The sequence below is a fragment of the Periplaneta americana genome, chromosome 15 (genome assembly GCF_040183065.1).
Source record: "Periplaneta americana isolate PAMFEO1 chromosome 15, P.americana_PAMFEO1_priV1, whole genome shotgun sequence".
Taxonomy (NCBI): domain Eukaryota; kingdom Metazoa; phylum Arthropoda; class Insecta; order Blattodea; family Blattidae; genus Periplaneta; species Periplaneta americana.
The window spans coordinates 18229504-18249351 of NC_091131.1; the positions used below are offsets into that span (position 1 = coordinate 18229504).

At 37.5% G+C, this 19848-nt stretch overlaps 1 protein-coding gene across 1 annotated transcript in view; it reads left to right on the forward strand.

Moving 5' to 3' along the window:
• The window catches only part of LOC138714693 (chymotrypsin A-like), a 50685-nt gene that overhangs the window by 12213 nt on the left and 18624 nt on the right, over nt 1–19848 (forward strand). Inside the window, exons 4-5 of the mRNA XM_069846756.1 lie at nt 3076–3281; nt 16859–17023. Coding sequence (XP_069702857.1) covers nt 3076–3281; nt 16859–17023 — 371 coding nt within the window. The remainder of the gene's footprint in view (nt 1–3075; nt 3282–16858; nt 17024–19848) is intronic.

A 19848-nucleotide genomic window follows, 5' to 3' on the forward strand; every position in this document is an offset into this window, starting at 1 on the left:
TTAGTAACGTTTTCTGTCTCAACTCTGCATTAAGTCTCGTATAAAAACTATTCACGGTTTATTAGTAAGACTGTTAATGTATACATTGCAGTAACTGTACTATAAAGAGAACAACATAAATACTTGATCAGTGATCAGTCACTTAACCAGCAAAATTTTGTTGATCAAATCTGATGGAAGATTGATCTCCGATCAAATACTGATTGTTCTTTCTGCAACAGAATTAGAACTGATGGCCAATCAAACCCTCCTTGATCGCCAATCATATTTGATCGGTGTTTCTGCAACCGGGCCTAAGTATTGCAATTTTAGCTTTTCCTTGGACTTAGGCTACGAGGTTCCTCCTGTCATCCGAAGGCATAGGACGGATGTCTCCACTTATATTCAGAATGAGGATGGCAAAAGTGCTACACTCCCAACCAATCTCTAACACAAAAAACACATTCCTTTTCTCTCTCTTTCTTAAAATACCCACCTATCCTCAAACTCGACTTCAGGGTTCATAGGGAAATTTTAGAAGTTGCTTTTGGGACAACTCAAGCTCGAAGTAAACGATATAAACTGCCAACTATAGTATGTACAGTCTTAGAAACAATTGATGGCGGATTCGGATGTTTTCACTTATATTCAGAATGAGGATGGCAAACGTGCTACACTCACAACCAATCTCTAACACAAAAAACACATTCCTTTTCTCTCTCTTTCTTAAAATACCCACCTATCCTCAAACTCGACCTCAGGGTTCATAGGGAAATTTTAGAAGTTGCTTTTGGGACAACTCAGGCTCGAAGTAAACGATATAAACTGCCGACTATAGTATGTACAGTCTTAGAAACAATTGATGGCGGGATTCGGATGTTTCCACTTATATTCAGAATGAGAATGTCAAACGTGCTAGACTCCCAACCAACAATACAAAAAAACACATTCCTTTTCTCTCTCTTTCTTAAAATACCCACCTATCCTCAAACTCGATCCTCAGGGTTCATAGGGAAATTTTAGAAGTTGCTTTTGGGACAACTCAAGCTCGAAGTAAACGATATAAACTGCCAACTATAGTATGTACAGTCTTAGAAACAATTGATGGTGCGACTCGTCTGTCTCGATATTCTTCATGCGCAGTTCTCCACATCTATATATAATTTGAGCTGGTAATAGAAATTACGGGAAAACGTCTGAACGGATTTTAATGAATGATCCGTCATTTTGAAGCTTGGCATCCAAGGATTTTCAGAAAAATAGTAATTTTCAGTGAAGTGTTAATTTTTCTGTTTTCCAAAATCCATCTTTCGTCAGTTTCGAGAACTAATCCCATTTCAATATAAAACAAAACACACACTACAACAAACAATATACTATTACACGAAGGCCATGACCTGGAGGATTGCTGACATAATTAGAGCTCAAATTAAATTGGTTATTAAAAACTTCAAGACTTACTAAAATTAATTTACAGGTCAGATTCTGCAGTGTGTAATTTTCTGAGTACAGCTGTGTATTGGATATTAACATCTATAAAACTTGTGGTGGTTTGATGACATTATTACCATTAGAAATGAAATATTGTTTTATTTAATGCCATGATGTGACTATTTATCATTAATTATACATGTTAAAGCTATATTGATGATATAATAATATTGTTATTAAAAATCAAATATTTTTTATAGATATTAATCAAGTGGGGTTGGGTCTTTGTCATGTACTTAATGGCGATGTGGTGTAGATATTTACATGCGTCATTGTTCAGTATTGGCTCGAGAGAGCGCAAAATTACAGTTGCTAAGGAAAGATCAAAAGGTATTACTTGTATATAAAAAAAAAGGCCTACAAAATTTTGTAGTCTCCCGATCATTTCAGCAAGATCTCGTAGCTCTAGGCCTATAATAGTAATATGCGTTACAAGAGCGGTATGTTGATGTTTTCATGTTCGAGGAAAAGATTGAAAAAGCGAAACGCAGTTGAGCTTTTTTAATTTCCGAGGTCATCAAAACACATATACCACTCGTGTATCGTACATTATTTTGTGCGAAGATCGTTTATTACATACCTGAAAGAGGAATTTCTAATTAGTTGCAATGAAATCTCCATCTTGCTTTCTGTTCAATGACGGCAGCTTTTAAAAACTAAAATATCTTTCTTCAACATTGTTGCTATAAAATGTTTCCTGTGTTTACTATATTCCAGCAGGCCGTGATATACGTCTGTTTTTTTCCCCCAGTCTATAAATGCGAACTTAGAATAAACGGTAAGGTTATGTAATGATTTATTTTTCATTTCAATATTTTAACAATATTATTTATATAACATATTGCAGTAATAACATCGGCATCTGGAATCTTCTTGATTTTTTCACGGCTTCCTTAATGTTACTTGCATCACGAATGCAGTAACTTTAGCGGAGTCTTAGAGTTTACTTAATTTTTGCAAATATTTAAAAAGAATAATTAACAGTGCAATTTAGGTGAAATTGCAGTGGTAAGTTTCCAATTTATAATTATTACTATATTGAACGTCTCTAAAAATAATATGTTAAAAGCCTAAAGGAGTAAAATGAATTTCGCGCTTAAGCGGTAAGAAGAGGGAAATTGTTATGTGCGTTACGTTGGGAATACTGAATGTGGAATTTTATACTTACCGCGGGTTGGTTTTGTGCGGAAACCAAGCAAATAAGGAAGTGCCTTCACCCTGTAGTCCTTGTCTCTGGTTTCGCTCTGGCAGCACCAGGGGAGGAAGTGCCTTCACCCTGTAGTCCTTGTCTCTGGTTTCGCTCTGGCAGCACCAAGGGAGGAAGTGCCTTCACCCTGTAGTCCTTGTCTCTGGTTTCGCTCTGGCAGCACCAGGGGAGGAAGTGACTTCACTAACGATTGCGTGCATGTCATTGAGAGCGATTTTTTTTTTTTAAATTCGAGCCGCTAAATAGAGACTGTATAATAAATGTATTTCACAACATAAAACGAGACAAGCGCCACAAATGTGCTGCAGCTCCGCAGCCCCTCTTCGAAAGCCGCCCCTGCTCGACCATGAAAACGTCAACATACAGCTCTTGTAACGTATATTACTATTTTTTTTCAGGTTGACGCCGTACCAAATAAAGGTGACGCTGGGAGCCAACGACCGCTGTCGCCTTGACACCTCGTCTGCCAACGTCAGCGTCTCCGACATAATCCCGCTGCCGAACTACGACGAGCGGACGGGCGCCCACGACATAGCGCTCCTCAAGCTCACCAGCCCGGTCACCTTCAACATGAACGTCAATCCCATCTGTCTGCCCGATACCAGTGAGTACTATACGACTTTAGACAAGATCCACTACAGTGTTGCCAATTCAGCGGTTTTCCCGCTAATCTAGCTTTTTTTTTGGATAACCGTCTCGCGGGTAAAATTATTATTATCCCGCTTAGCGGGAATACTAGCGGTTTTTAATCTTTGAAGTTTCTGAAAAGAAAATATTCATATTAGCGTTATTGTTGTTTTTGCAAGTTTAATACCGGTCGATTCTAACAATCAGACAGTAATAAAATGTAAGTGTGGCGGCATCTGATCAAACGTTAACCATCGAACATCATAGAAATCTATGACGTAGTGCAGAGGGCGGCCACTAGAGGGAACCCAAGAGTTGGAGCTTAATCTGAGACGATTCTATCCGGCGTCGGAGTTGTATCCGGTGTGGCTTAGTGGATAAAAGCATCAGCACGTAGAGCTGAAAACCCGGGTTCAAATCCCGGCGCCGGAGAGAATTTTTCTCCGTTCCATTACTCTTTCATCGTATGATGACGCAGAATATCTGCATGGAAATATCATATGTACTTCGGTACATTAAAATAATATATATGATATGCGTAAATCACTTCGTGATTTAAGACGGCGCTTATTCCGTCGATCCCGGCCAACTAGTCACTCATATCGAGTGCACCTCAGCACATGTGTGGACTTCGGTCCTGCGTTCATAGACATCTATGACGTAGTGCAGAGGGCGGCCACTAGAGGGAACCCAAGAGTTGGAGCTTAATCTGAGACGATTCTATCCGGCGTCGGAGTTGTATCCGGTGTGGCTTAGTGGATAAAAGCATCAGCACGTAGAGCTGAAAACCCGAGTTCAAATCCCGGCGCCGGAGAGAATTTTTCTCCGTTCCATTACTCTTTCATCGTATGATGACGCAGAATATCTGCATGGAAATATCATATGTACTTCGGTACATTAAAATAATATATATCGAACATCTGCTGTCGCCGTGCACCAGTACTTCACATGATCAACAAAGACTTTAATAAGAAATTACATACAGACTAAATTCAAAATTGCTTAAAGAATATTATTAGTGTAATACGTGTACCGTGACAGTGTTAACTATTACTCGTTTTATAAATATTCCGGTACAATATCGTTAAACCTTTCTCTGTGCTATTTATCCGTAAATAATTGAGATGTGGGTAGAGGATGAGCTTAAACGATATTTTCAAGTATCTGTGACAACTGTGACTGTGACAATTAAATATCTGTGACTTTTATAGGTGATTTTGTCACACCGATAAAAATTAGCAGGAAATATTGAAGAGCAGTGACATATGAATACGATTTCTCTATACACACCACTCATCAGTGATTTATATGGGAAAATCCAACAAAGACATTATATACACGTACCATTAACAAATAAATACTTACCTAACTGAACAGTAACATGTCAAAAGTTAACCTCATGTACCAAGAGATTATATTATAGATATTGAACCAGTTGATCATTTTTAAATGTAGTTGGGTATGGAGAAATTGAGGTTATATGATTATTCTAATCGTTTTAAAAATTGATCCTTTTTATTGTATATAATATAATGGATAAATTATTTTAAGTCGTGCATTAACATTACAATATTGAGTCATAGAATAAAAATTAATGAAACATAAGTATTCGGAAAAACATTGGAAAATAATTACAAAACAAAACAGTTGTTCAGACAGGATTTTACACAAGATTAAGTACTGGTAACCAATGGTGTTATTATTTAAGTCGTGTAATAACTACATCATTTATAATAAGATGGAGAAACTACCGCCCGATTCCTGTTATTGTATCATGCGCACGCGCAAACCGACGTAGAGGAGAAAATACTAGTCACAGAGTACTGAATACGGAGCAGATTTCGATAGCGATATTTTGTCACAGATATTTCGCGTCATCAGTCACAGGTTTATCTGTGACAAAAAAATACCTGTGACAAAATATCGGTTTGTGAAATATCGGCCATCTCTAGATGTGAGGCCACAAGATCAGCAACAGTTTCGTAAAGAGTGGCTACGTGAAGTGTAACATAAAGACAAACACAATTGAATTCTGGAGCGAAGTAGCCATTTACAGGGACGCATCCAATATAAATCCTCTTCAAGATCTTATTGTTTTCTTGGTCTGATGCTCAAGTGAAGAGAATATTTTTTTAGTATGATGAATGTCATGAAGTCTACGAAAACGGATGGGGACAGAATTAATGGATGTTTCTGACAATACGGGCAGGTCTGGATCATGTGAACAAGTGTTACAAGAATTATCAGGTACCACTAGAGGTTTTGGAGAAAATAGGTACCTTGACTACGTACAAAAATGAAAGTGGACAGGCTAGGAGTAACTTACTACACCGGGGACCTCACAGTCACAGTATTATATTCCTGCGTTAGAAGGTTCAGATGAAGATGATCCAGAGGAGCTGCTAATTTGAGTGAGTGATTTTTAAATTACGTGTTTCTTATCAATACTAATTTCATGCCTATAAAATTGAATGTCTTACATTGTGCCGAAACGAAAGCTTCATTGACCAGTATCTGCGAAAGTTAAACTTGTGCGATATACCACTTATTTGACTATTATTATTATTATAAAATTGAATAATAAATACGTATTAAATCTAGAGATTTTTGTTAGAAAATCGCGGGTTTTTGAAAGCCATCTAGACGAAGTAATTTGTTTCTGTTGCATTACAGGCCAATAGGTGGCATCGTTATTTCAATTTTAAAACTCATTTATCTCATTAAATATCAGTTCTATCAAAATTTTGCTTAGGATAAAACTTATCGGTAATTATTTTTAAAGAAACTTTTGTTTTGTAATATTTTTCACGAAAATTAATAATAAGGGAGATATTTTGATTTATTTAATTCAAGCCCCCTTATAACCCTCTATTTAAATAAAGTATTTTGAATGTCATATAGCCTAAAATCTAAGTTACAGCGAAATTAATTTATATTCCAATTTTCATTTAAATCGGTTCAGCCATTATCGCGTGAAAAGGTAACAAACATCCAGACAGACAGATAGACAGACATACAAACAAAAATTTCAGAAAAGCGATTTTAGGTTTCAGGATGATTAATTATACATGTTAGGACCAATTATTTTTGGAAAAGCGAAAATTACCAGAAAATTTTCGGCTACAGATTTATTAGGCCTATTACTATAGATTTTGTTCCAAATAACCTCAGGAATCACCTCCAAAAACCAGGACAGAAGTTCGTGAATCACCCTGTATATTCAAGAAGTAAATTAGGCATAAAATAAACATGCTTTCCCTAGTCGTGTTAAGTAGGCGCTGCCCGAAGTGGACTTACACAAATCCACGCTGCAGGAGATCGGTCATTAATGTGTCTAAGGCTGTACATAAAGAACAGCAGTGCAAACACTATCTCTTCTTTTTTTTTTTTTTAATCGCAGTCTGTAAATTCCAAAGGTAGTAATTTCTCTGCAGTGGTTGTCTTGACTAAAGAACTTCAAAGTAATTACTCGGAGTATTCTTTAATTAACGTTTCGTGTTTCATATGTTTGTAAAAGCTAGCTGAAATATGTACTTTCTGAATATGTATGATAAGACTTTGTGTTAAATCTTAACGTACTTTGTTTACATGTTTCGACCTATTATGTGTCATCCTCAGAACTGGTCGTGTTTGGTCTTGGCGCCTATTGTTTTGTTTCCTGTGAGGGTATCTTCGTGTGGTATAGTGTAGAGTCAAAGAGTGTGTGTGTTCTGAAATTGAGTTGTGTGTTGAGAATATCGTTGGGGTGTGTTTTCGTGTGTCTGTATATTTCATATTGTTCTAGTGTGTTTAGTTTCTGGCATTTTGGTTGGATGTGTAATATTTACATGTCTGTGTTGATGTCTCTGTGGGTGTGGTTAGCATTTGTGATGTGTTCTGCATATGTGGAGGTGTTTTGTAATTTTGTTATGGCTGTGATGTGTTCTTTGTAACGTGTTTGAAATGATCTGCCTGTCTGTCCTATGTAGAAGTTGTTGGAGGTGTTACATTTGAGTTTGTATATGCCTGTGTGGTTTTGTTTGATTGTTTGTGTTGTTTGCGTATTGAGATGTTTTTGTAGAGTGTTATTTGTTCTGTATGCAATGTTGTAATTTAATTTCTTGAATGAGGTTGCAATTTTGTGTGTGTTTTTGGTTTCGTATGTTAGTGTGGTGTATTTTTTGTGGTCTTGTGTTTGTGTTGTATTCTTATGTTTTTTGTGATTATATTTTGTCTTACGCATTATGTTGTCTATTATGTTAGGGTTGTATCCGTTTTCTTGTGCTATGTATTTGATTGTGTTTAGCTCTTCGTTGTAACCTGTTGGTTCATTGGTATGTTGAGTAGTCTGTGTACCATTGTTCGGAATGCAGCTTGTTTGTGTTGTGTTGGGTGGTTGGATGTGTTGTGTATGTGTGTTGTTGTTGTGGGTTTTTTGTATACTTTGAATGTGTGTTTGTTGTCTACTTTTGTTATTGTGATGTCTAGAAAATTTATGGATTTGTTGTTTTCAATTTCTAATATGTAGTGTAGCTTTGGGTGTATTTTGTTTATGTGTTGATGCAGGTTTTGGATCTGTCTTTTGTTTCCTTTGTACATTATTAGTATGTCATCTACGTATCTGTGCCAATATATGATGTTGTCTGCGTGTTTGTTGTTGTCTTTGTTTAGTATGTATGTCTGTTCTATGTGGTGTAAGAATATTTCTGCTAGTATGCTGGAAATGGGTGATCCCATGGGTAGGCCTTCGGTTTGAGAGTAATATTTCTTATTGTATGTGAAGTAGTTTTGTTTTGTGATGATGTCTGTGGTGTGGCTAATTTCTTTAATGTGTTCTTGTGGTGTGTTGTTGTTTTTGAGCATTTGTATTTCGAACTCATTTTTTTTTTAATTAAGATTTCGTCTTCCATATGCTTAGAAAAAAATGATGAAACATTAAGTTAGCAACTGAACAACTATACCAGTCCTGGGCGCTAATAACTCAAACGAGTCACTGCAGTCTACCATTTAACTCCCCACTCCACCTTCCACGGCAGAGATAGTTATGTTTCGGACCGTTACAAGTAGACAGGTGGGCAAGCATTGCTGAGTGATGGATTGTACAGGGACATCATTTTAATTTTACTAACATTTTTAATATTAACCTGGCTATACCTTTGGATCAACGCCGCTTGCTACCTCTTTCCACGACTTGAGTTCGATGATACTGGCGTAATATACAGACAAATCACTTTACTATGTAGTCTATAGGAGGGAAGAAAAGTAGTTCATCCATTTACGTAAACTAGGAAATATCGCGATTTTCAGTTTGGCCATTTTCATTAGGTTCTTGTTTAATCAAAATACAGTACTGTATTAACAACAAGTGTCTTTACTCACGAACTGAGCTTTCCATTCGGACGTATTCATTATGCAGTGTATATTATACTGTCTACTGCACATTAGCGTACAATATAGAGAATGAAGTTAAATTGAAAAATAATCATAATATGGATATTTAAACACATTTTTGAAAATGGTGGCCGTTCATTTCGATACAGGCTTCAGTTCTAATGTGCATATTATCGCACTATAGACTATTGTATCTAATCCCAATTACCAGTTTCGTACTTCGTACTAATAACTCATGTTGAAATAATTCTGTACCTACTCTATAAAATATTACCTTACGTACTGTAAATTCAATCTTCACTTCTACCCGATCCGAAAAGATAAAATTACTCAGACATACTATCTACTGTCCGTGCAAGTGGTTATGTCGTAGGGTCGTAGAAAGGAGGGAAATCACGTGACAGTTAATTACTTAACGAGGCCCTTTTATTTAAGTTATTTTAAACGGTTGTATAATATTACGTAGACGTCAAATTCCTAACAGAAATTAATGTTCTCAGAAAAGAGTTAAGACAGCCCAGCCACTAGCTGGCGAATAAAAGCTGGTGGGGGAAATCGGGATACGACGTAGGCAAATGGACGACAGTATCTTTGCGAAAATGATTCGATATCGAAAGCTCTTTCGTCACTGGAAAACGCGAACATATTTTTGGAACGTACTGTTTACTATGACAGTAAAGCTACTATGTCTGTATATGCGGTCTTAGATCTGTGTGGAGGAGGGTTTAATTTCATTAGTAGAAGGGGTGGGAGTGAAGTACATACAAAAACTTAGGTACAATAAAAATTGAAGTAAAAATAAAGTGATGTCCCTGTATAAGGCATGCATAATAGCTTTCGGATCTTGCTGGTCGCCTAAAATCCACCACTGATGCACAGTGCCTGACTGTGTGTTTGTTTCTAAAGCAGTATAAGCGAAAAGAACATGGGCGGGAGTATCCCCTTTACTTATCCCTTCCTCTTTATGCACAGGGTTGAACTATACATGATTATTATTTTTTAATTGTCAAAATAAACCTGTTCCAGTAAGATTTCTATACACTTCTTCGTCGATATAGGAGACAATCAATGTTTACCTACTTAGATGTAACACGCGGAGCAAGTCCCTGAAATCGGCAAGTATCATGTTTAGGTAGGGCATGGAAATAAAGAATATTAAGGATAGTAAAAAATCTATCATACGGGAATGGGTATTTAATAGTTGTTAATTCATTATAAAAAGTGAATCTGATACAACGATAAAGCAAAATATTTGTATTATCTAGACTGTATCTATGTTTTCATATTAGGGTATGTATGTATGTATGTATGTATGTATGTATGTATGTATGTATGTATGTATGTATGTATGTATGTATGTATGTATGTATGTATGTATGTATGTATATATATATATATAAAGGTAGGGTAAAGGTAAAGATAAAGGTATCCCCGTAACATGCCATAAAGGCATTTGGGGGGCATGGAGGTAGAGCCCCATGCTTTCCATGACCTCGGCACTAGAATGAGGTGGTGTGGTCGGCACCACGCTCTGACCGCCTTTTACCCCCGGGAAGGACCCGGTACTCAATTTTATAGGAGGCTGAGTGAACCTCGGGGCCGTTCTGAATATATATATATATATATATATATATATATATATATATATATATATATATATATATATATATATAATTATATAGTAAAATCTGTGTGCATTTTTTTATTCTGTGTAAAATTTGAAACTAATATGATTCAGATTGTTAAATAATATAAAATAAATAAATAAGTAAACAAAATAAATAAATATTACTTTAAACTCTCCAGCAATACCCTTACAATCTTACTAATAAACCGTGTATAGTTTTTATACGAGACTTATGCAGAGTTGAGATAGAAAACGTTACCAATAAACCATGCATATACAATGGATGTATAAACAGTCTGTAACTATACAATGGGAATTGCTTTGCAGTAGTTATATACATGAAACCCCTTGTTTAAGCGTTGTATATAGAGAAAAAATGGCCTCTCCTCTAACAGCTGTTCGTATAGACTGTCATTTTATGATGATGGTTGCCTTGTAACCACAGAAGAACAGACCAAAGAGCACAGAATAATTATAATAATATTGCTGTAGCTGGTACTCTTTGACCAAAATATAGTGCAGTAATCGATCAGAGCCAGTTGTACTATCGATACTTCACACGCCACACTAGAGCGCTCTACCGTATGCAATAGAGAACCTCAGATATTCTATTACCTTTCGTAACGAAGTAATGACGAAACTATGACGTAGCTGTATAATAGTTATACTGTTATACACAACGTATGTAGTGATTATTAGTAAGGAATTTACACACGGCGTATAAACGAGCTATTCATTGTATAAGTAAAAGACAGTTATATAGAGTTATATAGAGTTTTTATTAGTAAGATCGTTAATGTTTGCGTCGTTTTCAAGGAGCTGAATACCATTAACTTTGTCAGAAACACTCAGACGTGCACGTGTTTCTGACATGATACCTTACCGATATGCCGGGGCTTGGATTTTCGTCACAACAACAGACAACGTTGTACTGTTTTGCTGCTTTCTTTAGACTGAAACCCATTCTACTAAATCGGAGGAGCAGTGTAATTTGTAATTGATTGTACAACATTTTATCAAGTCCACACCTGTGGAGTAACGGTCAGCGCGTCTGGCCGCGAAACCAGGTGGCCCGGGTTCGAATCCCGATCGCGTCAAGTTACCTGGTTGAGGTTTTTTTCGGGGTTTTCCCTCAACCCAATACGAGCAAATTCTGGGTAACTTTCGGTGCTGGACCCCGGACTCATTACACCGGCATTATCACCTTCATTTCATTCAGACGCTAAATAACCTAGATGTTGATACAGCGTCGTAAAACAATCCAATAAAATAAAAAAATAAAATACATTTTATCAACTTGGATGATTATCTAGCGTCTGAATGAAGTGAAGGTAATAATGGTAGCGAAATGAAAGCTACCCAGTATTTTCTCTTAATAAATTGAGGGAAAATCCTGGAAAAACTTCAACCGGGCAACTTGTTCCAACCATGATTTGAATCCAGATTCGCACATACATACATACATACATACATACATACATACATATTTTACTCCTTGAATACACAGGGTGATTCACAAAGTTTCCCACCTGGTTTGTGGAGGTGATTCCTGAGGTTATTTGGAACAAAATATGTATATAAATTACATACATACATACATACAGTCCACACCTGTGGAGTAACGGTTAGCGCATCTGGCCGTGAAACCAGGTGGCCCAGGTTCGATTCCCGGTCGGGGCAAGTTATGTTATGTTTTATTTAACGACGCTCGCAGCTGCGGAGGTTATATCAGCGTCGCCGGATGTGCCAGAATTTTGTCCCGCAGGAGTTCTTTTACATGCCAGTAAATCTACTGACATGAGCCTATCGCATTTAAGCACACTTAAATGCCATCGGCCTGGCCCGGGATCGAACCCGCAACCTTGGGCATAAAAGGCCAGCGCTATACCAACTCGCGGGGCAAGTTATCTGGTTGAGGTTGTTTCCGGGGTTTTCCCTCAACCGAATATGAGCAAATGCTGGGTAACTTTCGGTGCTGGATCCCTGGTTCATTTCACCAGCGTTATCACCTTCATCTCATCCAGACGCTAAATAACCAGGGGCGGCTTTCGAAGAGGGGCTGCGGAGCTGCAGAACCCCCATACATTTGTGGCTCTTGTCTCGTTTTATGTTGTGAAATACATTTATTATACAGTCTCTATTTAGCGGCTCGAATTTAAAAAAAAAAAATTTCGCTCTCAATGACACGCACGCAATCGTTAGTGAAGTCACTTCCTCCCCTGGTGCTGCCAGAGCGAAACCAGAGACAAGGACTATAGGGTGAAGCCACTTCCTCCCCTGGTGCTGCCGGAGCGAAACCAGAGACAAGGACTACAGGGTGAAGAAACTTCCCCCCCCCCTGGAGCTGCCAGTCTCGTCTCGGAAGGTTTGCACGTTAGTTTTACCCCTCCCCATGCTAGCCCCTTGCCATGAATCCAGAGATTCCAGGCGCTGAAAAATTTGCAGCAGTTTGTCAGTAGCGCGCAGTTTTAAATACATTTCCTTTAATGTTGTGAGTATAACAAGTGCAACAATGTTTAATTCTGTACAATATTTACAATCTATTCAGTTCAGTACCTTAACAATTCAGGAGAAATGTGAAATTAAGGGCCCATCAGTTGAATCTCATAATGGAAAGAGCCGCTAAACAAAATGCAAAGGCTCGCATATTTTTTGCTAATTTATCCAGTATCCCTGCTTTCTTCTCTCGATCTGTATTAGATTAATGTGTTTCAAAGACAATTCCATCAGCTGGGGCAACAAGATGGATTTAAAATAAGAACAGTAAATGTTGTTCATGAGAAGAAGGACCCATTGCTAGAATGTTTTCAAACCATAATGGAATCTGAAACATCTAACATCACAATAAATGAGGCAAGCGCCCTGGTGCGTACTCTTGAAGATCCTGAATTCAATTTCTGGCTCAGTTATTTTTTTCATTTATTGATGTATCATGTATGTATATTATACAACCAACTACAACATCGCCAGTTAGATATTTCTAAGGTTCAAATCTGCATATAAAATTTAAATTATGGTTTATTTAACGACATTCGCAACAGCAGGGGTTATATTAGTGTCGCCAGTGTGCCGGAATTTTGTCCGCAGGATTCTTTTAAATGCCAGTAAATCTACTGACATGAGCCTGTCTCATTTAAATATAACTTACAAGATAAGGCGCATGGAACTAATCTTTAAATAAAGTAAGTTGCTTGGTTTATTTTTGTATGCAGCCCCCCTTCATTCAATACCCACGAGCCGCCACTGTAAATAACCTAAGATGTTGATAAAGCGTCGTAAAATAACCTATTAAAATAAATAAATAAATACATACATACATACATACATACATACATACATACATACATACATACATACATACATACATACATACATACATACATACATACATACATACATACATACATACATACATACATATTTGGAGTACAGAATGCAAGCAACGAGATGAGAAATCTGGATGAAATTCTCCGAGACATGGCATCTGTCGAAACGGATATTGAAATACTGGTAGAAAAATTTGAAGGAGCTATAACTGCAGCATGCAACAAATCTTTTAGGATCTGCAAACCTTCAACTAAAGTAAAGGACCACAAACCAGTTCCATGGTGGTCACAGAAGTTAACGATCATGAGGAAGAAGACCACAGCTATGAGAAGGAGATATCAGAAAGCTAAAAGCAATGAAAACGAGAGGGAACTGCGGAAGCAACAGTACATCCAAGAAAAGAGAAGATATGAATCATCAATTAAAAGAGCCAAGTATGAGTCCTGGAGACAATATTGCAACGTTACCACGTCAGCCAATCCTTGGAACGCAGTCTACAGGCTTGCATCTGGGAAGATGCCACAAAACTGCACCCTATCGACCATAAGGAAACCCGATGGTCAGTACACCAGAGACTTGGCTGAGACTCTGAACTTTATGATGGAATCATTTGCGCCGGTTGATGAAGAAAAAGAGGACAATGAATACCACAGACAAATCAGACATGAAGTAACGAAAGAACTAGATACACAGGATGACACTCCATTTACAAGAGAAGAAGTAGAATCAGTAATAAAAAATATGGACACAAACAAAGCTCCAGGTGATAATGGAATCACGGCAGAGATCCTTCGACTAGTGTTCAGACTAGTGCCGAGATTCACCACAGCTATATATAACGGGTGTCTAAAGAGAAGCTGTTTCCCCAGTGGATGGAAACATGCAACAATTGTACCGATAATTAAACCGGGCAAAGAAAACTGTGACGATGTAAGTAAATATAGGCCTATCAGCCTACTCAACGTAGCAGCCAAGGTGTTAGAGAAGCTTCTAATACAACGGATAATGCATCGCATACATAAGAATAATCTTATGAATAAAAATCAATTTGGATTCACACCACAAACCAGCACTGTCAATGCCGCGATGTACCTGAAAGAATTAATCCTAGAAACCCTAACCCAAGGTCAGATGGCTGTCCTTATCAGCCTTGATGTCAAAGGAGCATTTGACGCCGCATGGTGGCCCAGCATCCTAACTTCATTAAGAGACTTCAAATGCCCAAGGAATCTCTACGATCTCTCCAGAAGCTACTTCAGTGAAAGGAGCGCTACAATCTCAGCAAGCTATCTATCCATAAACAGAACTATCAGCAAAGGATGTCCACAAGGTTCCTGCAGCGGACCGGGCTTCTGGAACATACAGTATAATTCATTTCTGAATCTGAAATATAATAAGAACACAAAGGTTATTGCGTTTGCGGACGATGTAATGTTGGTTGTTAAAGGAAGCTGCGCTCTAGAACTAGAAAATTACGCCAATATCGAACTCCAGAAAGTATCAAGCTGGGCTCGAGAAAACAAAATCACCTTCAATGAGCAGAAATCAAAACTGCTAGTTATATCAAAAAGAAGACCAGTGATTGAACGAGATCTCAAGATATACCTCAACAATAAACAGTTACAGCAGACAGAAAGCTTAAAGTACTTGGGCATAATTTTTGACAAAAAATTTAACCTCACACAGCATGTAGAATACGTCAGCCAAAAATGCATTAACCTTATTCACGCGCTATCAAAATCTGCTAAAATAAACTGGGGCCTAAATAGTGATGTTATGAGAATAATATACAAAGGAGCCATACTGCCGATTTTGACATATGGGGCACCAGTGTGGGTTGAAGCCATCAACAGAAGACACAACAAACTGAAACTACAAAGAGTCCAGAGACTCATAAATATAAAAATAGCAAAGGCCTTTCGAACTACGTCATCCGAAGCACTATGCATCCTAACAAAAAACACACCCATAGGTATAGAAATTCAGAAGCTGGCGACAGCATATGAAAGAACGAAAAGGATCCACGAGGGAATTAAAATTGACACAGTAGAGCATTACACAACATGGCAGCATCCAGCAGATAAAATCCTGATTAAAGAAAAATCAAGTCATCAAACTTACAAAGTAGACATCTACACCGATGGCAGCAAGGGACACTCGGGAGTTGGCTCAGGTGTCGCCATATTCATTGATCAAGAATTAGTCCATGAGCTGCAATATAAACTCCACAGGCGGTGCTCGAACAACCAAGCGGAACAGTACGCCATTCTCAAAGCCCTAGAACAGCTAGAATTACTCCAGCAACTGCAAGATGTTCGAAAATCAGCAGCCATTCATACCGACAGCAGAATCACACTCGATTCGTTACGAAATTTCGATAACCATCACCACTTGATAGAACAAATTAGAAAACAGATAAGAAAGCTGGAAACATTAAACTGGACTATTCACTTCGCATGGGTCAAGGCACACGTTGGACTTGCGGGGAACGAGCTGGCCGACCACTTGGCAAAGCAGGCAGCAAGCAACAACGAGTTACCAGTGAGCTTCGACAGGATACCAGTCAGCGACATCATGCGGGAACTTCAAGAAGAAAGTGTGGTTAAGTGGGAAAGTGAGTGGCAAAACACGATAAATGGTGCAGTGACAAAATCGTTTTTCCCCAGTGTAAAAGAGAGGTTACGCGTTAATATTCCACTGAATGGAAAGGTCACAACTTTTCTAACTGGACATGGAAAAACCGGTGCTTACTTATATAGATTCAAGCTGAGGGACAACCCGTCGTGTGCGTGTGGAGCAGAGGAACAGACCGTCGACCACCTACTTTTCGAGTGCCCGAAATTGGACAAAGAAAGACTAGCGTTCCAGCGGGAAATGTTAAGGAAAACTGGCAAGTGGACTTTCACAAAGCTTAAAATAATGCAAGAACATGTGCATACATTCATAAATTATGTCAATGTTATAAATTTAGACGAGTAAACTTAGGATAATTTAATCTAGGATAGATAAGAGTAGGCAATAGATATAATGAAAGACTCAAATTTTCACAGCAGAATAACAGATCTACATACGCCTAGAGAGTGACAGAAACGAGACATAATGTGTTATATTGTAAACATACAGGCAGCAAGGCATGTAGTATTACCTTATTGTAATGGGACATGCCGTTCAACTAATATAAAAAAAAAACATACATACATACATAGGCCTCGTACTTAATTACGTTCCAGATGCCAGATATTTGGGCCAAGTTGCGACGGTGGTGAGTTGGGGTCGGGAAAGCAACGCAAATGCTACCAACACCACTGCAAACAACAACACCACCGCCGCCGCCGCTGCTACCAACGCCAACGGCACTGTTACTGGTGGCAGAAAACGCAGGGACATCGGGGAAGGTAAGGAACTGAGGATGTTTTTCTCGTACGATTAAGATAAAAATAAAAACACTACATTTATAATTTTGCAGTTCATTTTGAAGAAGTTTGTTTAGATAAGTCTTTGAAATACAATAAATAAATTTAATGTCGTTCCATCATTGACATAACATGTTATACATAAGGTATAAAACCTTTATAATGATATATGTAGTATAAAAAGGTTTTATACCTTATTTGTAACCTGTTACATCATTCACGGAACAATATTAAATTTATTTATTACATTTATAATTAGTATAAAGTAACGACAAATATGTCTGAAACTGGTGAATTGTTCATTGCTACAAACTTTCCTTATTGCTGTAAACTTTTAACTTAAAATGTTATTATTTCACAGACACCACTCTTGACGAAATGTTTAAGCCTATATTTCAATAATCTGTGCTGTAAAATTTTAACTTAAAATATTGGTACAACTGTAACACGGGAAGCGGAATGATCCTTATTGTACTATCTAGTCACTGAAATTTTGTCACCCGGTGTTTTGGTCACTCTGATTTTTTGGTCACCCGATATTTTGGTCACCAGTACAAATTTTCTTAAAAATAAGAATAATTTAATTAATATTAGAGGAGAAAAATTCACTCCGGCGCCGGGGATCAAACACGGATCCTTGGTTCTACATACAAAGCGTCCTCACCATTGAGCTACGCCGAAGTCCAATCCACAGCACCGGATAGAACCCCTCTCCGCCAGTGTTTATTTCCTTCGTGGCCTGGCTCCAAGTTGGGCATGTACGTTGAAATTTTTTATAAAGGCTGCGTCAGAAAGAACGGATGGATTTCAAACTATCGATACGCAACGAGGAGAGAGATATAGTGAGGGGGACCACGACTGTTGGATCAGCCATAGAATGCAGTTTCAGTTGAGAATATGGTGTTGGTCTGGTGTACAACGTGCTTTCATCGTAGAGACATTTTTGAAAAATGAAGAGTCTGTGATCGCCACTCAGGACTCATTTCGACATCGGATGCCACGCTAGGATTCCAACTCGGAATACAATTTTGCGGTGGGTGGCTTCATTTCGTATCACAGGTTCAACATTAAAGAAGAAATCACCTGGACGAAATTCTATTGCACTGAGATTGTCCGAGGCTACGGTAAGATCTCGCGCCCTGCGACTTCTTTCTTTGGGACCATTTGAAGGCGTAAGTTCGTAAACATCGATCACATACACTGGACGAACTGAAGACAGCGATTCGTGAAGAAATCGTGGCAATTGCACCAGCTATGACTGTGAAAATGATGGCGAACATCAGAAAACGCCTCGATGCCTGTACTGAAAGCCAAGGACATCATATGAATAATGTTGTTTTCCATAAATAAACTGCATGTATTGGTGAATATGTTGATAACAATAAATGTTTGATTTGATGAATCTTTACAATTTTCTTGCCATGTGAAATCCATCCGTTCTTTCTGACGCATCCTGTATTAAGTCAACTGCCATTATACAAGGAACGCATCAGTTGACTGACTTGGTGGCCGAGATTCCACATTAATATGCACAGTAATATTCACTGTTGCTGAAACAATCTACGTAAAGATTATTATTTTTCGGTCCTACAGAATAATATTTCTGTTATTGTAACAATTAATATTCGATCCGGTGCTGTGGATTGGATTTTGGCATAGCTCAATGATGAGAGCGGTGACTGATTTCATTGGAGCGATTAATAGTCATATTTGCTTTTACGACTCTACATTTAATAATATCAGTTTCTTTATATTTCTAGTAATTTATTGATTTTATTATGATCAGCTCATTGATTTCTACTCCCTGTATGCTTTTCTATTCACTTTCAACAAGTTACTGGCAACAGCACAATATATTTATGACACCAATGTATTGAGATCTACTTTGTATGCCAACATCACGTATTCAGTATTACTTCATAGCAAACTTACGTCGTTTTAATTTATTTTAATATTTGACATGATCTTTTTAATGTTGTTTTGGATTATTATTGCCACTATGTCATATTTTTACTCTAGTTATGTCATTTCCAAATGTAAGGCAAAGTTTTTGTAATTGATTTTAGATGATATCTGTTATATCTCGTACCTGAAGATGCCCTAAAAAGGGCGAAAACGTTAGTATTAAGACTAAATAAGATGTAACACATCAGTGTTTTCTTTCATATGTAATCAACGCTTAAGCCATAAGACGGAATAAATAATTAATTATATTTTGATACTAGCCGTACCCGTGCCCTCCGCTGCACCCGTTAGAAATAAATATAAAGTAATTATATAATTAAAATAGGACATTTGATCTAGGGAACATTCGTGTTTGATAGAAGGATAGATCGTTTATTATGTTACTTAATTTTATTTCAATTAAAAAATTAAAATGCGATCATTTTGATCCAGAGACCACTCATTTGGTCATAAAAATTAGTTTAGGAAATACAGGAAACGAATATACAGAATAGCCTATCAAGTTTTCTGTGCATAAGAATCTATTTTAATCTTACCTGTCCTCGATTCACTCAGGAGTTACTGTGATAACATTATAGCATTATGTCCATCTAGAGAAACTACACTTTCCAATGGTGAATTAATAATTAATTATACAAATCGGTTAATTAAGCTTCTGATATTACTTCATAGAAACGCAGAAACATTATCTGTAGGCTATCTTTCATAGCTTTCGATTGTTGCTGTCCAAGGCCCCTTATAGACGAAGTCATTTGTTTTTTATTCATTACACGGCCTTAGATGACAGTTATTTTAATTTTAAAACTCATTTATCTCATTAAATATCAGTCCTATCAAAATTT